This window comes from Tiliqua scincoides, chromosome 2 (assembly GCF_035046505.1).
Source record: "Tiliqua scincoides isolate rTilSci1 chromosome 2, rTilSci1.hap2, whole genome shotgun sequence".
Taxonomy (NCBI): domain Eukaryota; kingdom Metazoa; phylum Chordata; class Lepidosauria; order Squamata; family Scincidae; genus Tiliqua; species Tiliqua scincoides.
In genome coordinates, this window is record NC_089822.1 from 110,664,360 (window position 1) to 110,686,164 (window position 21,805).

At 43.9% G+C, this 21,805-nt stretch overlaps 2 protein-coding genes and 1 pseudogene across 4 annotated transcripts; 2 read left to right on the top strand and 1 right to left on the bottom strand.

The window, feature by feature from the left end:
• Nucleotides 1-1,346: 1,346 nt before the first annotated feature.
• Nucleotides 1,347-4,730, top strand: SYCE2 (synaptonemal complex central element protein 2). Its single transcript, XM_066612691.1, has 4 exons — nt 1,347-1,370; nt 1,639-1,754; nt 3,256-3,460; nt 4,536-4,730. The coding sequence occupies exons 1-4, from the start codon at nt 1,347-1,349 to the stop codon at nt 4,728-4,730; spliced, it is 540 nt and encodes a 179-aa protein (XP_066468788.1).
• Nucleotides 4,731-6,326: 1,596 nt separating this feature from the next.
• On the bottom strand, nt 6,327-20,259 carry GCDH (glutaryl-CoA dehydrogenase). 3 transcript variants are annotated; one of them, XM_066614953.1, is made up of 12 exons: nt 20,174-20,259; nt 19,287-19,401; nt 18,809-18,844; nt 16,361-16,495; nt 15,233-15,295; nt 14,518-14,688; nt 12,628-12,757; nt 12,081-12,297; nt 11,126-11,229; nt 8,792-8,917; nt 7,927-8,087; nt 6,327-7,038 (listed from the first exon to the last, which is right to left on the bottom strand). In XM_066614953.1, exons 2-12 carry the CDS (start codon nt 19,387-19,389, stop codon nt 6,965-6,967), a joined length of 1,320 nt encoding a protein of 439 aa, XP_066471050.1. In that variant the 5' UTR covers nt 19,390-19,401; nt 20,174-20,259; the 3' UTR covers nt 6,327-6,964. The 3 variants fall into 3 exon arrangements, with proteins under 3 accessions (XP_066471050.1, XP_066471048.1, XP_066471049.1); XM_066614951.1 differs by lacking the exon at nt 20,174-20,259 and adding an exon at nt 20,079-20,167; XM_066614952.1 differs by lacking the exon at nt 20,174-20,259 and adding an exon at nt 20,075-20,167.
• On the top strand, nt 8,141-8,260 carry LOC136643059 (5S ribosomal RNA; annotated as a pseudogene).
• Nucleotides 20,260-21,805: the final 1,546 nt, after the last annotated feature.

The following is a 21,805-nucleotide window of genomic DNA, read 5'->3' on the forward strand; positions in this document are numbered from 1 at the left end:
AACATTTTACTTCTGAGTAGACATACTAGGTGTGTGCTGTAAGTCCTTCAGAAGTTGAATAAGGGGGAGGGTTCTGTACATAGTGACTTGATAGCCAATCATAATATTTATAGACTAGCCTTCTAAAAGGGGTCATAACACGTTCCTGCATGGGCACAGAGGAGTTGAGAGAGCACACAGGCATATCTAGCACATTACAAGTAAAGGCAATGATGAGGGCAATGTACACATGCCTTCACCTCAGGCCTGTGTGCCTCCTTCACCTCAGGCTGACACTTCTCAGTGGATACAGCTAGCCCTCTTCATCCACCCCCTGGAAAGGCTCCACACCAAACAGAGATGCCATTGATTGGCTGTCAGGGGACAGCTCCTCCCCTTACAGAAGCTTCATTTCCGAGGAAGGGGAAAGGGTTGTGGCTGTTGTGAAGGAACGGGAGTGGGGGGGAGGAGAGGACATTTTACTCAGGGCTCAATAGAGCAGTGAGAGAGTGAGTGAAGAGGCAAACCATTATTGTTCAGAATATTTATATACCACTTTGCCACAGGAGTAGTTCATAAAGCAGTTTACATCGTAAAACTAATCAGAAAATGGTTCTCTGTCCTCAAAGGGCTCACAATTTTAAAAAAATGGAGAAGAGACACCAGCAACAGCCACTGGAAAAGACACCATGCTGGGGTGAAGAGGGACACATTCCTCTCCCCCTGCTAAATATAAGAGGACACCACTTTGAAAGGGGCCTCTTTGCCCAGTTAGAAAGGGTATGATGTGAAGGTATCATCATAAGCCTTGACAATTCCTTCACACAAGCACACAGGTGTTAGCTCTGACATCATGTCCAAAGCCTTTAAGTCCTCTTTTATGCATGCTGCTTCTCATAAGGTCCACATGAACAAGGAGCATAAGAAAACCCCTGAAAAGGCACATCTTGGCCAGCGTCCTGTTTTACATAGTGACCCACCTGCCGTCTCTGGGAAACCCACAAGCAGACATATTTTTCTCTCAGCATTGCTCCCCTGTGACTGGTATTCAGAGGCATACTGGTTCCAGAGATAGTTCACAGTTCTCATGACTAGTGGCTATTGATAGACCTGTCCTCCATGGATTTGTTCAATCCCTGTTTAAAGCCATCCAAGCGAGTGGCCATCACCACAGCTTGTAGCAACAAATTCCATAAATTCTGTGTGAAGTACCTTTTCATTTCCATGATCAAATTATTGATATATTTTGTTAACTTATGCCAGTCTGCTACAGGCCTAATTTGTATTTGCCTTTTAGAAAAATGTTTAAGATAATTTAAACCTTCAAAATGAAGAAGAAAAAATATCCGCACTGGCACTACCGCATCATGGTCTCTGTTTTTACAATCAAGGTATATATGATTTTAACCCATTTTTGCCTAGCCCACATTTGGTCCCTGTTGCGTATATGCAATGTAGGGCAGAAATGGCTTAAACTATGTATATTCAACTGGATTGTAGACTGCTCCTATATTAGTTACAGGAAATTATTCCTAATGTATTAGATAATATGACATGTATTAGATAATAATGATATGACAAATTAAAGAATTAGTTGGTCTGAACATTAGTTGGTCTGACAGAAGAACATTCTGAAGGTTCTTTCTCTCATCCTTATAGGCTACTATGTCGAATCAGGACTTTCAACACCAGGAAGCAGAGCAGGAGCAAGATAAAACAGACAATTTATTCTTCACTCACTTAGAAAGAAATGAATTAAGTGATAATTCATCAAGGTATGATTCAGGTTTTTTTAAAACTCAAAATATGTTTGACTTTTGGAATTTCTATGTAAACATGTTTAATAGCACAATCCTATAAGTGTTAAGTTAGAAGTCCCATTGAGTTGAAATGTGTTCCAGCCCTAATCTAACAATTTTAACAAATGTGAGGGAGTTGGATATTTAGGATAGAACAAGTCATAAAGATAACTTTTAAGTGAGACTGATTTTTCAGCCTAAAAGTTTACTGAATGTGGTTCAGTTCCTCCCCCATTTCCTCCCCCCATACTCACAACTGCTGTTGTACCTGACCAAAAATATTGATTATGAAACAGGCCTGACCCTACATAATCATGATGCTTTGCTAGGAATCATGAGAGCAGCTGAGATGGTTCCCTCAGGCAGCAGCTCGGTGGGACGGGGGGGAGGTGCCCAGAGTGCCTACCCACCCACCTCTGTCTGCCCACTTCCTTATCATGAGCAAAGGAGAAGGAAAACAAGAAATCCAAAACCTATCTCAGCCCATTAACCCTCCCTCCTCCACCCACTCCATCCATTGCAAGAGGAAGAGGAGTGTGATGGACAGGAGAGTCTTCTGAGCAAGGCCAATAACACTGTCATGACACTCTAGTCTGGACTGGGACTGGACAGGGCTGAGGGGGGCAGCCCAGTCCTGGGCAGACTCAGACGCAGGTCCCACCAGGGGGCTCCCTCCCAGCACTGCAGCCTCAGTCTTCCTGCACAGAATGGGCTTCCTTGTGAGTAGGGCAACTGACACTGTCATGGTACTCCAGTCTGGACTGGGACTGGGCAGGGCTGGTGCCTCCAGTCCTGGGCAGACTCAGACGCAGGTCCCACCAGAGTCCAGGGGGTCCCTTCCAGGACTGCACCCTCAGTCTTCCTGCACACAATGGGCTTCCTTGTGAGTAGGGCAACTGACACTGTCATGGCACTCCAGTCTGGACTGGGCAGGGCTGGTGCCTCCAGGGGCAGCCCAGTGCTGGGCAGGATTGCATGGTTGTCTCCTGGTGTATGTACAATTTGTGCACATTAAAGCTCAGTCATGAAGTTTATTGGTGACTTTAAGCTGAGCATTCCTTTCCAGGTTTGGTGTGAAGATTATACAATATACCATTTTGAACTTATTAGAGCAGGAGGTCGCTGTAGATGTAAAAAATGAAAGCGAGTGCAGAATCATGTTCAAAATGCAATGTGTACCTAGTTGGCTAGTACCAGGAGAACTAAAACTTCTCTGTTGAATTTTATCAGCCACAGACTTCACGGCAGTGCAGGGGAGCTGTTGAGTTCCTGCCCAAGAACAAACATACCATATTTCACATTTTCTAGCATGATTGTAAGCAACCAAAAAGTGACCTTTTCTTTCCTGCATGAAAAATATGGTTACTTTAAGACCAGCTGTTTAAAAATAAATGCTTCAAACTTCATGCTGCTTTGAGTTCAAAGTCAAAAATGAGAGACATTTTAATACTGTTTTTATGTTTTTGTTGAAAACTAGGAAAGAGTCTCCCAGTACATCTCTTCCTAATTCAAACACTAATAAAGGAGGTTCAGACAGCAAATCCTCCAATTATTTTACAGTCCTGGATTCAACTATCGAAAATCTTCAGGAAAGAACCCAGCAGCTAATTGAGAAGATTAATGAGAACAGGAAGAAAGACCACATGCTCATGAACAATTTTAGGGAAAGCCTTTTGATGAAGGTAAATATATGTTGAGGTAATAGAGTGCAGAAATTGACAGTAACGGAGAAGAATCTTTTCAATCCACAAAAAAGGCAGCAGCCTGCCAGCTGTATGTTAACCCTGGGTAACACAATTAAAATCACCAATGCCCTGAAAGACTAAAGTACTGGACTTGAATTTGTCCCCTCATATCCTAACCTCTCATCAGTTCATTTCCCTTCCTTTTCCCCCACAATGAAAGTCTCCAACAGCACTGTAGTGAAAATTCCCAATGTTCCCTTACTTTAAATGCCTCTAACTCTCCAGAGAATCTCAGGATTCATTAGAATCCTAAACAGGATGCAGAATCATCTTGAGGGAGTTGTCATTTTGCTGACATGCTGCCCCTTTTTAAGCATCTTCATCTTCCCCTCAACTGGTAAACAAAGAAACTTGACTTTGAGGCAACTTGTTGAACCATGAAACCCACAATGTTGGAGAAATTCAGAGATGCAGCTGATCCTCAAAATGATCAATCCCCACATGATTAACACCCACAGGCTATTAACATGATTTCCCCACATGATTAACTTTCCCTCCACTTTCCTTCCACTTTCCTTCCACTTTCCCCACATGATTAACACCCACAGGCTATTAACACCCACAGGCTAACACCCACAGGAGAGAACTTTCCTTCCACTTTCCCCACATGATTAACACCCACAGGCTATTAACACCCACAGGCTAACACCCACAGGAGAGAACAATGATTGTTGTGGCTAAAATGAAAGGGCAGGAGCCATATGCTGTTCTGAGCAATTTGGAGCAAAGACAGTATACAAATGTGAAAAAACAATGTTGAATCTTTAAGGACTTGCGCTGAGCCATGCTTTTGGTTCCTACCATTAACAAATATGTCCAGGAAGAGGGGCCAACGGTAGCCTAGCCTTAGTATAGCAAATGAAGGAATGGTAGCTGTTCAATGAGTCCAGAAGAGTTGGGCTGTTACTATTAACACTGTAGTGAATGTGTTGCGCAGCATGCTTTTTAACATTGTTTTAACATTGTAGTCCACTTTCACTTTTGATGCCAGATTTTTATTTCTCCTACAAAGGTTTCAAGTTTAGCAGAAAAGTTGGAAGAAAAGGTGTTCCCTGTTTATGACCACCATAACAGTCTCATTCAGGATAAGCTCCAAGAACTTTCTGAGATCATGGAGAGGATCAGACAGATTGAAACAGAGCTCAAGGAGGTCTGCCACACTGTGGAAATGTTGTATAAAGACCTGTGTGTTCAGCCAGAGTTGTGAGTGAACCAACAAAAAAATGTAAAGCAAGAACAAAATAGAATGTATCAAAATAGGAAAAAAATTGAATCCCCATGTTGGTAAGCAAACAGATACAGAACAGTTTAGGGGAAATTTTTGTTGCAGCAGGGCATTCCAGACTATGTTGTTGATCTGTACCCTGCTCATAGTGCATTTATTTTCAAGGAATTTGTTCACCATTCTTTGCTTGAAAATGTTGAAAATAAATTAATATCTATTAATATGAAACCACAATAAAATTAAAAATATAGTAGCATGAGCCTCCAGAGTTAGGTTATTTAGAGGTGTTCAAACTACTGCCACTGGTGTTCATTCACTGCTACAAAGAACTTAAAATACAGAAATGACCTGGCACAGTATATTAACTAGAAGAACACAGACCCTTATCCTTTGGGGTGCTCCTCCTATACATGTTCCTTCCCATAGGGTCAATGTAAACATACAGAGCATTAAAAAAGCCCTGCAAAAGCCCATTTCCCAAAGTGGCTACCAGTTGTCTATGGAAAGCTTATAAGCAAATTATAATAAGACATACATCTCTTTTGCCATTGCCCCCCTGCAACTGGTACTCAGAGGCAGATTGCCATTGAACCTGGATGTACATACCTATCATGACTAATAGCCTGTCCTCCATGAATTTGTCCAAAGCTGCAAAGTCCTACTCAGCAGTGTTGTTCTGGGTAGGGAGTAAGCAACTTCTGAAACTGTGTGACCACCAGCCTCTTACAAGAATCATGCAACCTAATTTGCAAATTTATTAATTTGTTTAAAATATTAAGCTGCTTTTCTAATATATCCAAAGCAGCTTACAATAAAAATCATCCAATTAAACCAATAAAGGCACATAAAAACAAAGTAGCAGTCAAATATTGCTTCCATAACAGCAATTCAATCTAAAAATTGACATCCAGGTTCTCTATAAAGTGAATGAGCAAAGGATGACATTGCAAAACCATTGCTTTCTTGTTGCCCTTTTGTCTAAAATCTGATTTACTGCCATTATATTCACAAAAAATGCAACTGCAGCATCAGTCTGCCTAATGTGGACAAAGTTTTATGAAAGCTCTTTTGGGCTCATTCACCTTTAATCAGAAGCATCCTCCTCTAGATGGAATATCACCTTCCCCAATTTAATGGAGAGGAAATTAGTAATTAAAGTAGCTCCCCTCCCTGGAACAGACTTGTTCCAATTCATCAATAATGCTGCTGCTGAACTGAACAGGAAGCAATTTGACAAGCAGTTGCCATAAGAAGAAAGCTTCTAATTACAGTTGAAGGGGATCTTTTTGGATGCAACTGATTTCTAGGTAAATATTATAGAAGGATCTTGGCCTTAAGGATGGGCATTGCTGGAAAACATACCATGTTAAATTTAAAATTAATTTTCAACTATTACTGGCCTTCCTATCTTGTTGATATGTCAGGTCCTCAACAAGTCACCCTATCACTTAAAATATGTTTACCATAAAGTGATGGTACTCAATTTACCCTATAAAAAACAGAACATCAGAATCATAACTGGAAAAGAACCCTAGCTGAAACAATTTTGTGAACCATACAAGATATCTACTCAATTGCCAAGAGGATTCATAAAGTTTATTTGACAAATAGGGACAAGGAGGCACTGAAACACAGCAGCTTGTCCAAAACCACAAAGCAGGATAACCGCAAAGTTGGGCAGTACCTTTGATTTCCAGCTTTCATGTTTGGCAGAACTAAGAAGGATCCTGTTAGGCCTCATGCACAAGGCTACTGGATTTTTTTTTAAATAAAAAGTAGGTACAGGTCCTGCAACAGCTCTAGCTCTGCTTGAATCCTGATAGCAGAAGTTCTTCCTTTAAATTTAGCTGTAAGGTCAAATGTCACTAGTTATATGTCACTAGTTATATATTACAGCAGCTTGCTTCACAGACAATTTGCCAATTTCTACATATTCCCCTGCTCCGCCTTCTCCCCCACCACTTCCATGCTGCCTACCTCCCACCACAAGGACTGTCAATAGCCTAATGATGTGCATCTTTACAACAGCGTAGTGCTTGCAGCTCTCTGTGCTTTCTGAACTTTCTGATTTTGGTACTGAGTTTCAATTTAGTGTTTAATTATGCTGAGCTAAAGCAATACATTCATTCAGAGTCATGCTCAGCTTTTAAAACCGTTGTCCATCTTCACTGATATTGAGGCCATGAGCAACAAATCTGCAGCCTGGAGAAATGCATTCATTTGCCAACTGTGAAAGCCTGAAGACCAGTGATGGCTCTGCCTAGGATGAGTGCATGGATGTCATGGGTCCCTGAGGGCAAAAAGAAAAAAATGCTTCGTTAGAATTACATTTATCTTCAGTCTCATCTATGAGATGTGATTGATTTGAACGGGGGGGGGGGGGAGCATAATACTACTTTTTCTAAAATTAAAGTCAAATACTTAGACCAGTGGTTTTCAAACTCTCACTTATGCTTGCAGGGGCGGGGGGAAGGCAGCGGCGCGATCCCCACGATCCGCTCCACTAAAGCAGAAGTGGAGTGCGATCACTCTGCTTTCACAGCTGTGGGGAGCCCTGCAGAAGGTTGCGCTGGGCTCCCCACACACGGGGGGGGGGGCTGCAGGAGGCTTGGGTAAGTACACCCAAGCCCCTGCAACCCCCTGAGCGGCGCAATCCTGGGGATTGCGCCGCTGCCTCCTTCCTGCCTCCAGGCTGCCCCTGCCCCTCAAGGGGGCAGAGGCCAGGGCCCACAGGCTGGGGCGTTGCGATGCCCCAGTCTGAAAAGTCCTGACTTAGACTGTAGTGAAAGCAAAACCAAATCAGATATTGAAAGACGAGGGGGGAGGGGAAGACACCTGTGTTTGCAAATTTCAAATGCCTAAGTGGAACAAGGAGAGAAATGTCCATGATGTGTTTTATCTTCAGAAGTCTGTCCTCAAGTCTAACATAGGGCTTCATATTGGTCAATGAACTGGGCTGTCTGAAGTTCTATCTGTATCTTGCCAGCAGGTTACATAGTACATAAAGGAAAGAGAAAAATAGGAACTTCCTCTAGCACAGCAAATGAACTGTTTGTACTTTCTATTGTTATAAATCCTATCATCTCAAATGCTATTCCTATCTTTTTCTCAATGCTGTGCCATGGAAGGCAATGTGTTTGCAGCTGGAAAACCGGTTTTGAACAGAAATCTATTTTACCTTCGTATGTGTTGACTGCCTCCAGGTTCATAACATGCCTAATAACATGGTACTCATCAGCAATGCCATTGCCCCCCAGCATATCACGGGCCTGTCGGGCAATCTCCAGTGCTTTCCCACATGAATTCCGCTTCAGCATGGAGATCATCTCAGGGGTTGCCCTGGGAACACAAAGCAGGCATGAGAGTGGAGCAGGAATGACAGGAGGATGTGTTTCTGCAGTCTTAGTTACCCTGCACATGCCCGATCTTGTCTGATCTTGGAAGCTAAGCAGGGTCAGGCCTGGTTAGTACTTGGATGGGAGACCACCTGGGAATACCGGGTGCTGTAGGCTTATACCATAGTCTTTTGAGACTGAAGGTTGCCAACTAGTAAGACAAGGCTTGTGCCACTTGTGGCAGAGGCTCAGGCCTGATGTATTACTGAAAATACTTAAATACTGCTTTTCAACAAGAGTAGTTTACAAAGCAGTTTACATAGCAAGATAATGAGTACGAGATAGGAGATCCCTGAAGTGGCAGAGTAGAATGTACCTTGCAGATAACAAGGACAGTACAGGAACAAGATGACTAGGCTAGATGTTTTGTCAACTAGTGCTAGTTTTCTACCACCTCCAGGTTCTAGTACTTCATTCCCACGGGAAATGCAAAGGGCTTTTGAATATGACACAGAACCAGTGCCCCAAAACCAGTCCAACAACCCTCCTCCTTCCCTGCCCAGTCAGGCAAACCCACTTGACTTCGGTCCACACGGATGCTTAGAAAGGAAAGGTTATTTATTCAGAGGGAAATCCAAGCTCCTGGGACTGTCAAATCCTGGGACTGTCAGCAGGAAGCAATGCTCTATTCTCTCACTAAACACTTACTTGTCTTCATCTTTTAGGCGGCCCAACTGTAGACAAGCTTGTAAACCAATAGAGATCTCTGTGAGCATGTCAGCAAGCTTCTTCTGGATCAGCTGGTTCCTTGCCAGGGGGACATTAAACTGGATCCTATAAGATAGCACTGGGTGGTCAGAGAAAGCAGCTTAGCCAAATTATGAGGAAACACAAACAGCTGAATTATATCATGGAGTGCAAGTGCACTCTCTCGCACTTGCATATGGGGGAAGAATGTCCCCTCTGAAGGCTACCTATGCAGCCAACTTCAGTCTTTCATTTTAGTTGGAGACACTGAGTAATGCCCTGCATGTTCCTGACATTGCTGCAACCAAGCCTATAAGACAATATAAATCTGGTGACAGAATGCCCAAAACTCTCACTGATTTTTGAGACTTGAAATTTCTCCCTGCAATCACAGGACCTGGGAATATATACAACAAAAACTGAAAATTCCTTTTTAAGTATAAATAAGCAGATTTTCTTCTAGTTTCATGTTCTGGTCTTAATGCCACATGCACATATGTGAGGCCTACATGTAGTTGTAGGCTTAAGTCCTGGGTAGCTGCTGTGCAGGGTCACAATTTAGATTGGGACTGCTGCACAGAGGTAGGGGTATTTAACAACCCATGCACTGTTGCCTTGTTAAAATGGCACTTTTAGGATTAAAGAACCTCTTTGAAGAGGTTTCAGCAGGAAAACAGTGAAAAGATTAAAAAAAACAAAAACCTTCCATCTCTACTGTAGGCCAGCATGGCTGCTACATACAAGTAGATTTGGGCATGCAACTACATAGTGACATATGTTTTTTGGCCACATGACAACATGTGTTTTGGCCATAAGAGTTCTGCATAATTCTTCCTACTCTAGTGAAAGGAAATGTTGCTAGCAAAGTGTGTTTGTTATTTTACTAGTCTGCTGATCTCCACATCATCTTAAGGCAGTCTTTAAAAAACCATTCTGGTTTCATGTATCAGCTAGAAACCTTTGCTTCAAATCTCAGCCAAAGTAATGTTGGGTGACTTAAGACAAGACACTAATTTCACAGTCTCTACCACCCATCTATGAGATGGGAATTATTTTTTCAGCCAATATTACGAGGTTGTTAGAAGGATTACTATGAGATTACTAGGATTACTATGGGAAATACTCTGAGTGAACACTTTGAGGGAAAAAGTGGTATTGTGCTCTTGCCCCATAGTCTTCCCGGGAATCCTATTTTCACCCACCATATGAAGCAGGGTTGTCCAAACTTTTTGACAGGAGAGCCACATCATCTCTCTGACAATGTGTCGGGGGCCGGGAAAAAATGAATTAATTTACATTCAAATTTGAATAAATTTACATAAATGAATACATTAGAGATGGAAATTATATGAATGAATGGAGGCCTTGTGTCCAGTCAATAGCTTGTGTCCAGTTCTGGTCGCCACATCTCAAAAAAGACATAGTGGAAATGGAAAAGGTGCAAAAGAGAGCGACTAAGATGATTACGGGGATGGGGCACCTTCCTTATGAGGAAAGGCTACGGTGTTTGGGCCTCTTCAGCCTAGAAAAGAGACACCTGAGGCCCCCCTATGATTGAGACATACAAAATTATGCAGGGGATGGACAGAGTGGATAGGGAGATGCTCTTTACACTCTCACATAACACCAGAACCAGGGGACATCCACTAAAATTGAGTGTTGGGCGGGTTAGGACAAACAAAAGAAAATATTTCTTTACTCAGCGTGTGGTCGGTCTGTGGAACTCTTTGCCACAGGATGTGGTGCTGGCATCTAGCCTAGACGCCTTTAAAAGGGGATTAGACAAGTTTCTGGAGGAAAAATCCATTACGGGGTACAAGCCATGATGTGTATGCGCAACCTCCTGATTTTTAGAAATGGGTTATGTCAGAATGCCAGATGCAAGGGAGGGCACCAGGATGAGGTTATCTGGTGTACTCCCTGGGGCATTTGGTGGGCCGCTGTGAGATACAGGAAGCTGGACTAGATGGGCCTATGGCCTGATCCAGTGGGGCTGTTCTTATGTTCTTATGGCCTATAAAAAGCCTTGCACAAAGCAAGGCTGGCCTTTCCTTTGCTGCCAATGCTGCATCACAGACATGAAACAGCAAGCAGTGGAGGGAGCCCTCATCCCTCAGGTTGCTCACATGAGAGGTCGAACAGTTGGCCGTCACGCTGAGAGCAGTTGCATCGGGTCAGTGCGGGCTCCAGCAAGTCTCCAGAGGGCCAGGCTCTTAGTGGGCCGGATTGGAAGTCCTCAAGGGGTGCAAGTGGCCCCAGGGCCGGGGTTTGGGTACCCCTGATATGAAGCATTACCTGTCCAGAGTGTACTGCCTGGCTGTCTTCATACAGAACTCAGCAGCTCCAAGTGCTCCCCATGCAATACCATAACGAGCATTATTCAGGCAGCCAAATGGACCCTGTGAGAAAATGAAAGCATTAAAAGATAAGAAATTGATGGAGGTTCTCTCATTTCCCCTGCCTCAAATGGGGCCCCTCAGGCTCACCACAAGAGCTCTAATTCTGAATTAGCTTCATGCAAATCACTGCCCGAATGAAATTGGCTTTTAAAAAATGATATGTTCATTCAGTCCTTGTAAATTACACAGCCCTCATTTTAAATAGTTTGCCTAGAAACTGGGAACTGTATGGGTAGGGAACAGGAAGGTCCATAAAGGTTTGTTACATGTTTCAAGGCCCTTCTTAAGACTCCTGTCAAATCAACTTAAGTCCTGACTCCTCTTAATATACACCACCATCTCATCACTCCATCCAAACTCTATGGTGTATACGGCATCATAGGACACATCTGAATGCTTGCAATAAGTCTCTCCATTACCACTCACAAGAAGTGAATTTATTGGCAAATAAAGACAATGAATATGAGTGGTAGAATTTTATTTTTTATGATACCCCAAACCATTTTTTATAAGATATGCTAGGAATAGGCTATATGACTGGATCAAATGGGTTGGTCAACAAACTCATTTACACTTGAGCAGGTATCATTTAGTTTCAATATGTTATTTTCACATTTCACTAAGGGTGAGCAATAGCCCCTAGTTAGTGATCCAGTGATAAGGAAAGCCTGGGTTGAACTTTGTGCCCCCTAGTGGCAAACAAGGGTATCAGAACCTGATAGCATGTTCAGACACTGCACCCATTTTCACTGCAGAGATTCAATGTCCTGAATCTCCTTGTCATGTCCTGTAGCACCTGGGGTCTCTTATCAAATGGCAGGTTCAAACCATGAATGGGAGAGAGATCTTACAGCAAGTCCAGACACATTGGGCAGCAGGTTGTCCTCAGGCACCTCCACATCCTCCATAACTATCATTCCAGTAATAGAGGCTCGCAGAGAAAATTTGCCCTCAATCTTTGGAGTGGAGAGACCTTTCATTCCACGTTCCAAGAGGAAACCCCGCACTTTGCCATCCTCACACACAGCCCACACCACGCACAGGTCAGCCATTGGAGAATTGGTGATCCTGACAAGATACCAGAAGTTTGGTAAGTCATCTAGAACAGTCTGTGCAGAACACTGAAGACCCTGGTCAACTAAACCAACTAAATGCAGGAAGCCAAAAGGAACTGCTCAGTACATAAACTGAGAAATCAAGGCACAAAAACTACTAGGGGTGAGCAGCAAAGCTACAGCAACCTGGCTGTTCCAGAACGTAGCTCATCTTTGGAGCCAGTTGCCTGGAGCCCCTTAGTTTGCCATAGCCCATTGCAAATGCCATTACCTGCAATCTGCTACCTGCTCTGCTCCCCACCCACCCTCTTTCCTGGGCACCAAGACAGCTGCAGGATCTCACCAGGTCTTGGTACCATTGAGTGTGTAGGTCTTGCTTCTGGGATTGTACTGGGCCCGGGTCTCCATGCTACCAGGGTCACTCCCATGGTTGGGCTCTGTAAGTCCAAAACAGCCCAGCAATTCTCCTGTTGCTGTGGAGATAGAAGATAATGAGTTATTTCTCAGAGAACGCTCTGATAAAGCACCTTATTATGGCTCAGAAGACCCTCCAGAGGCAAGGGGAGCTGAGTTCCTCTTGCATCCAGAGGAGGCATGGGGGGTGCATGTGGGAGCAGGTGCAGATACAGGATCCATGGATATGAGCCCCCCCTGTACTGCTTTCGGTGGGGGGAAGTGCATGACATAAATTTTGAGTCTTTCTGCTATTATGCAAGGGTCAGGTTTGGGCGAGATACCAGAGTATTTTATTGCTGTATGGCAGAGGTGCTTGTGCTGGAGAATGGGAAAGGAATTAAAGTGTTATTTTTCAATTTCTTCATTCTGAAAAAGTTTTTTTTTTTCATCTTGCGGGGAGAGGAGTTTTGTTTTTTTTTTAATTCACAGCATGCATCCGGATGCATCCCCCCAAACTCTTCACAAGAATATTTATAAGCTGTTAGGGGGTAGAGTACACCAATTCCCTCACTCCCTCTGCCCTCCATTTTCTTGTGTCTCTTTCACCTAATACTCTAATATTCCATATCTCAGCTGCATTCACACAAGCTGCTGGACTTCTGGTTCCTTTTGGACACCTCCACCCCCTTTTCATTTCTCCCGGGCAGACATGAGAGCTGCCTACAGAAAACAATGGAGAAATCCAGAATTTTAGCACAGCTGCGATTGCATGACAGTAGTGTGTTCCATGTCCAAATAAAGGTAGCAGCAGAATAGGAAAGTCTTCCTCTTCAGACAATGAGAAGAATTTAATTAGCGTTTTTCTATTTTATATCATCAACATCCTACAAGGTCCTAGAAGCTGAAAGAGCTTTTTTTTTGGGAGGGGGGGAATTAAAAATTTTAAGCTATATATTTATCACATATATTTATATTTATATTTATAACATATTTATCTGCATACCTAACAAGTTCCAGTTCGTAGAAATCACAGTCTTATTTTTGTATGACCCCATTTCACTTCAAAATTGATAGTTACTCAACTGTCCAAATTTACAATATGTATACGTGATAGGTTACACGGCAAAAAGCATACAGAGACGCTTATACGGTTCAGGAAGAAAGAAGGAGCCCCTTATTACACTCTGTTTCAACCAGTGAGTGAAGAGTGGCTGTACCGTTAACAAAGACCCACAAATATTATGATACTGCTCAACTATTGGCAGCTTATGGTAACAAAGAATTTATAATTGGGACGGATGAGCATAGCCATACAATTAACAACATACTAAGGTTGTTATGTATAGATGCATTTTTGGCTTGTATTCTAGGCTGAGGCACTGGAATGAAACCAGAACTGATGCTTGTTTGCAATACTGACTTGGTAAGGTTGCTCCAATCAACGTATCAATTTGGATGTAATGGCAAATGACGGTTTGTTAAAACAGGAAGTAATGAATTGCACGAAGGAATGGAAGAGGCAAGCAAACAAGCAAGCACAGCACCAGTTCACCATGTTCTGGAGGACCACCAAAATGCATCCAATGCTCATGCGTAGCCATTTTCTCTGTTCTCTTTGTTGTAAAGAGACAAACAACTTTGTTGTCTCATCTTTCTTTGTACTGCCATGTTTGGATTTATTACACCAACAGTTAAAGAAAATCGAGACAGTAGTAAAACCTGTTTAAGGCTGGACCTCAAAGAATAGGCACCGAATCAGTTACTAGCACAAAAGATGTAGACTCCAGCCTAGGGGTGCAACGAAACCCTGATCTTCCACACCCAGCTGTTTACTCACCCAGGCGTGGCAAGTATTTCTTTTTCTGCTCTTCCGTCCCATATGCATATATAGGATGCATAACCAAAGATGACTGAACACTCATAACTGAACGATAGCTGCTGTCCACTCTCTCAATCTCCCTTGCCAGCAGTCCATATGCTACGTAGGTGGTTCCTGCACAGCCGTAGCCTAATGGAAATGGACATAGAGAGTCAGCAAGCGAGCTATGAATCTAAAGTCCACCCAGGTTGCCAGCTGGTCAACAGAATCCTGCCAAGTTCTTTCAGACGCTTTTGGAGCATGAGTGGAAATGTTTGAATTGACTTATCAGCTTTTTTATATTTCTGTATAACTCCAGTCAGTTTACAAATAACTGAACGCACTATTGAAGCAACATACAAATCCAGATTAAAAACCTCAAAATTACTAAATGAGCAAACTAAATGCAAACTACCAGAAACAATCCAAACTAAGCAATTTATTAAAGCACTTTCTTAATAAAACTGCTCAGTTGATTATAATACGCCTATGTTCCTGCTACTTAAATGGCACCATCAATACATATGCTCACTGAGACAGAGGCACTTTCTGTTCTGACCCTTCTATCCCAAGAACACTGGAACAGGCCCTGTGAACCCAAAAGTGGAGTTGGGCCCTCCTGGTCTACATCTCTGCTCTCATTTCCTCCCATACCCTCTGGTCCCAGAAGAAGAGAAGAGTGACATAGTATTACCTTTGATGGTAGGGCCCAGGACACCCAGTGCCCCCATTTCTGACACAATTTCCCGGTGAAAAACTGCAAATAGAGAGGGAAAGGGGTGAAGGAAAATGTGGCTAACAAAATCATAAACAGAGCCTGCTCTGCCTGCTACATGTTAGAAAGCCTCCCATTGACTCCACACAACCCTCTTTTGAGAGGATGACAGTGTGGCTGCTCCTACACTGCTGTTGTGCTGTTGACAATGTTGTATTGTCGCCAGTTCAAAGGATGGCAATCACATGTGTAGGGTCAGTGGCCTTGTTACTACCAGAGCTAAAGGGGTGCGGGAACTACTGTGAGAGACGGCTACTCCCATGTCAGTAAAGATAATTTTTCACCTGGACCAGAGCCTCAGGCTGCTCAAAACATCACTTTTCATTAAAAGCATCAATTAATGATAGACCTAACAGTGGAAGCATCCAATTTTAAACAACCACTATTAACAATGGGGGACTCAGTTTGCATCAGGACCATAGCATAAGAGAGAAAGGGTAATGCTTTTCCCCTCTTCCTTATTCTCATCTTATTATCAAACCAGCTACATATAGCCAGTTGGGCAGGAAAATGTTGGCCTTTCCATTTGGAAAATGAAAATAACCTTCTTCTCACTTGATGCAGCCCTGAGCAGAATTGGGCCTCCCCACTGCTGGGTTTTTGTTTTTTCAAAGTCTACACCTTGTGTTCCACCGCAATTAAGGGAAGACTTGGCATGTAGTTGGGCCCCAAGACATGATGATCTGTAACTGAAAAGTGCTGCAGTTCCAAATGTAGCACTGAACTCCTACGGCCTTGCAGGGTGCTCAGTCAAGGAAACATAACACACTGACCATGGAAGCACTGAGACACCCCTTTTGGTCTTGATCCAAAACACATGGCAAAACTCATGGACTCTTTCAATGTCCCATTGAACCAAGTCATTCAGTTATCAATTATCAACTCTCTGGTTACCTATTAAATGTAGGTAGGTACCTATTAAATGCACATGCAAGAAACTACAAGGGAAGAACAGAGTACCCCCAACTCTAGAGGAGGAATAAAATTCTGCACCAAACCATGTGGCATGCTGTAAGCATTCAATAATCTTTTAAAAAAATAGTGTACCTTCATTTCGATTGGCCATGAGAATCCTGGGCATCAGTTTTTCCTGGCAATAGGTTCGAAATGAGTCCCGTATCATTATTTCTTCAGGAGTCAGGAGCCTCTCCAGTTGTAGGGCATCTCGCCAGTCAAACTGAACTGAACAAAGCCAGAAGTAGCCTTAGGTACCAAAGACCTCACTGTTATGCGAGGCATCTATAAGAAAAGTCCTTCCCTGAACACTTCTAACGGTTGGTTCTACTAACAGTCAGCTAATAAGCTATGTTATAAGCATACATGATTCCTCAGCACAAGAGATATCTTTTTGGGGTTTTTTTTTTTTGGTATGTTATAATCTAGTCTTAATGTGTTTTGCCCCTTTACTTGGTTTTTTTTGTGTGGGGGGCCATGAGATCACTCACGTGATCCCCCAAGGCAGGGAAACCTGTTACATGAAAATTCCCCCTTTTTGTCTTTTAGTTCTCATCTTCTGTTTCTATACCTGGTTACTATAATATCATGCAAGCTAAACTGTTCTCCCAGCATATAGGCCACATTTCCAAGACTTTGGTCAAGGCACGAGCTCATTGTTACACAACCCCCACCCCCACAGTCACACCTTATGGGAGGAATTCTTGTGCCTCCCATTCACCTTATGGGAGGAATTCACTTTATGGGAGGAATCCAATCACTGTTTAAGCATCTCCTACAGTACTGTATGCAAACGTGAACTGCCTTCCATGATTTTGGTGTTGAAATTCTGTTTCTGATTCATTGTATTGTACCTACATCCTGTATTTTTTCCATACCGTCTTTGTTAATTTCCCCTTTCTAGGAAGCCAGCCTTGGACCCGATTGAATTTTGCTGATAGCTGATACCTGACGGCCTGATCCCCATTCGAACTTATACATATGAAAGCAGGACTCCAAGCACCCAGCATTGTGTTAGCAATCAAACTACCTTCCAGCTCAGCACTTAGGCACTGTCTCCCAACCCCTTATAAGAGAGGGCTTCCTCTCTCTCTCTCAATCAATCATACCTTTATTGGCATTTAAAAAAAAGTAAACGAGATTACAACAATCACTAAAAGATAAACATAATAAGGAAGGGAAATGAAAATAATTCAAGAGAAGAGGGAAGTTTTCCCTTCTTTTAATTTTTTAGGAAGCAGAGATATTTTAATTTGGGATAAAAAACTGGCAACTGCTGCGGTTAGCCTGGTTGTCACTTAGCAAAACAAAAAGGGAGTCAATGAATGGGCCCGTGGGATGCCATAAAAAGGGATCCAAATACAGCTTTCGAAGTGAACAATGCGCTGGACAATGAATCAGGATATGCTCAAGTGTGTCCGGTTTGAGGTGACAGAAGGAGCATAATCTGCAGTTCCAAGGAATATGGGAAAATCTGCCAAAATGATACGAGGAGGGGAAAATATTAAAGCGCGCAAGCATAAAAGCCCTTCTAAGGGAGGGGTTTATTAAGGTATCAAAATAATTAGATGGCTGACCTGGTAGAGGGCAGAGACCAAAAGAAAGAGGGGAGCATACTGGGTTAAGATTGGCAAAAAGGGAGGTAAATTCAGCTTCCCAGAGCCTGGTTTGGATTAATTTATATGCACTATTAGCATCAATGCCCACAAAGGATTCCAAAGAGAGATCTAGGGAATTCAATTTGGAATCAATTTTTGAAAACCAGCTAGACAAAAAAGGGTCTCTTAATAGGTCATTAAGGAGGGAGTCGGATGGAAGGGACAGATGGAGCCGAAGCCAGAATTTAAGCGTTAAAGCGCATGCTATGGTTGAAGGGAGGTGAACTCCCAACTCAAGAATCAGCGTTGCTAACCGATGGAGTTTGGGACTCCACTCTCTCTCTCTCCAAGGCCCAACACATTTGTGTTGTGTCAGAGGGTCCTCTCCACAGGACTCTCCCCCCTCTCCAACCACTCTACAGGACAGGTAACTACCTTGCGCATGGAACAAGGGTTGGGTGGATTAGGCTGGTGAAAGAGAGTGGGGGTTGCATTCTGTCAGGGTTTGGGATTTCCCTACTTTGTCCTGACTCTTTGGGTGATACTCATAAGAACAGCCCCGCTGGATCAGGCCATAGGCCCATCTAGTCCAGCTTCCTGTGTCTCACAGCAGCCCACCAAATGCCCAGGGAGCACACAAGACACCCGCATCCTGGTGCCCTCCCCTGCATGTGGCATTCTGACATAGCCCATTTCTATAATCAGAAGGTTGCATATACACACCATGCCTTGCAAGCCGTAATGGATTTTTCCTTCAGAAATTTGTCCAATCCCCTTTTAAAGGCATCTAGGCCAGATACCATCACCACATGCTGTGGCAAGGAGTTCCACAGACCAACTACCAGCTGAGTAAAGAAATATTTAGCTAGGTGGTAGCTAGGAGTTCTGAATGGAGCCCTAATCAAAGACCATCACATTTTGCAAGGAATGGAAACCTGCTTACCTTTGGCTGCTTTCCCTGAGGGCTTAGCTTCTTTTTCTGTAATATAAGTGACAAAAATGTAATGTTTCTATTCCATTACTTCTCTCCCTCCATCCCCACCATGCAGTCAGCCAACTTAAATGCTATTTCTGCTTTTGGATATTATTTTTAATGGAATAATTTAATTATTATTTTGAATACACTGTGACCCACCTTGAAGGTATTCATGCAAAAAGATGGCATAGGAAGAAAAAAAACCAACTTTGTGGGTCAACCCATTGCCTGATCCTTGTCAATTCTTAAAAGTAGCTGCAACTGTCACAAATGCCAGTGTGTGTTCCTCTCTGCTCCAGTGCTACCATTTTGCAAAGGCTCCCAAAGAAAAACACACACATTCTCTCCTCATTCTCCCCTTCCCCACTCCAACACCATTTCTCTCATACATCCTCTAGCAGTGGCGCTTTTCTCCAATTACATTTAGCACAAGTTGCCTACTGACCCTTTTGGGTAGCCACACTGGTGCCCTGTGCCCGGAGAGGACATGGGCCTGCCACACAGCGGCTGCACTGCAGGAGCCTCCTAGTGGGTAATCTCAGTGCCATCTGGATGAATGCCTGGAACAGATCAGTGGAAGAAAACAAGTCAGAAGACTGGACTAAGGTTACCTGTAGTCCTCTGATAACTGCAGCCTCTTCCTGTGAGCCTTCCTGTGAGGCCATGTTAAGGCAGGCAGTCATGCTTCCAACTTGAATGTATAGGTAGTTCTTTCTGCCAGGTTGGTAGCCCAAACTGGGATAGCAATATACTGTACCAAACATGCAAAGAACTCCTAGCATAGCAATTAACCCATTTTTTGCCCAGCCCACGGGTGCACCCATTTGACCCCTGTTGCATATATGGGCAGAAACGACTTAAATAACAGGTCCTGTCTCCTTGGGTGCATGCCCTGTTGGCCAGCTGGCTAAAGCAGAGGTAGGAAAAGAGGGGGTGATTGGGGGCCTCATTCCAGGCCTCCACTTCCCAACTTTCAGGATAGGGATCAGACTAGTGAGGCCTGGTGAGCTGCACAAGAAGAAAGTCCTTACAGAGGAAGAGGTAGCAGAAGTCCTGCATTTCACGTCCACCTTGCAGGGACACCTTTGAGGCTTTTATGCACAGATGGGGGGGGGTGAGAAGAGGCTGGGGTTCCTGCCTTCAGAAGTGCAAAGAGCTGCACAGGGGAGGGGGGCAGCCTGAACATCGGGGCCACGCTGTCAGCCTCCCACCCACCGGCGAGGACACAAGTACCCACTCAGGGAGACAGGGGCCCCCCGTCTCGGTGCGCGCTCCGCTCTGCCCGGCGCCCGCCCTCCTTGCTGAGACTGCAAAGCGCAAGAGCCGACTCGCCTCCGGAGCTGCACAGCCAACCCCGCCTGCAAGCCTTCCCTTCCTGGCCCCGCGTCACCTCCATTGGCCGGGGAAGGAGGCGTGTTCCCGTGACGCGGCCCTGGACCACCAGCACAGAGCTAGCTGTCTGCAAGACACACGCCAGGGCAAGAGTGGGGGGTCGCTCAGCTATGCGTGGGGCTGCCTGGCGAAGACCTGTGGCTTTCGGTGGGACTTGGGGAGCTTCCTTGCTCGGGCAGCCGTGGGGAAGCCGGAGCGTGGCTGGGACAAAGGGTTGAAAGCCTTCCACTCCTCCAGGGGAGGTCTCAACCCTCCCCTCCGCGCCTGCTAAGGAGCAAACAGAAACTAAGCATGCCAGAGCCAATCTCTAAGTAGCGCATCGTTGGGCCCTTAGGCTGCACTCCTGTGCAAGTTTATCTAAGAGTAAACCCCGGTGTTCTTAGGACCGACTTCTAGCTAAACATGCATAGGCTTGGACTGCATGTCCTATACCACCTTGCACACACCCAGTGTTTCTCAAACTGTGGGGTCGGGACCCACTAGGTGGGTGGCGAGCCAAGTTCAGGTGGGTCCCCATTCATTTCAATATTCTATTTTTCGTCTACTGTATTAGATTTGATGCTCCCATAGTATGAAATGCTACAGACCTGTAGTTTTAACAAGCTACTATGTATTTTAACAATGATAGTCAATGGGACTTACTCCTGGGTAAGTGTGGGTAGGATTGCAGCCTAGAGTTGTTAAAAATCTTCCTGCTTGGTGATGTCACTTCCGGTCATGACATCATTCTCATGATGCCTGAGGGGGGACAGATTCTCTAAAAAGTGGGTCCTGGTGCTAAATGTGTGAGAACCACTGAATACTGTACTTCTCATCTTGCATAATGATGGTTGCATTTGGCAGCATTTTCATCTGTTGTACTTCTTAATGGTCCAGTATTTGGAAAAAGTCTGAATAAGTTTTTTTATTTTATTTTAAAGAAGTACCCTTGTGCACTTTCTCACTGAACATGGTCTTCCCCCTTCAATCTGGTGAAGTGTTCTGTGCAGCTCCCTCCAGAAGCATTCGTCCTTAAACCTGCACAAATATTGTACATGCACTGAGAATGATGTGTAGTCCTATACCCGCCTGGGAATATGTCCCACTGAACTCATTGCTTGGTTCAGAACAAACACACGTAACGTGCTGGGGGACTGCCAACTTTTAGATGCGTTGGCATCCTCTCCACAAACATTTTTTGAAAAGACCTCAAGGAAAAGTGTCTCTGAAAATATCTTGTGTTTCCTTTATGAAGGGAACAGGGTTCAGTTTTCACAATGGACCTAACCCAGTGCCTCTGGCTGTGTGTAGAGTGGCTTTTGGACAAACAGCTTTTCAGATAACTCAGTATAAAAAGTGCGCCCTCTGGCGGTTTACATAATTTGTTTTCTTTTAAAATAGAAAAAAATAGAAATAAAAATAATGAGCACACACTTTTTTAGGCTTCACATTTTAATGATTTTCTAAAATGTTTTCTAGAATAAGAACATAAAAATAGCCCTGCTGGATCAGGCCAAAGGCCCATCTAGTCCAGCTTCCGGTATCTCACAGTGGCTCACCAAATGCCCCAGGAAGCACACAAGACACTAGACA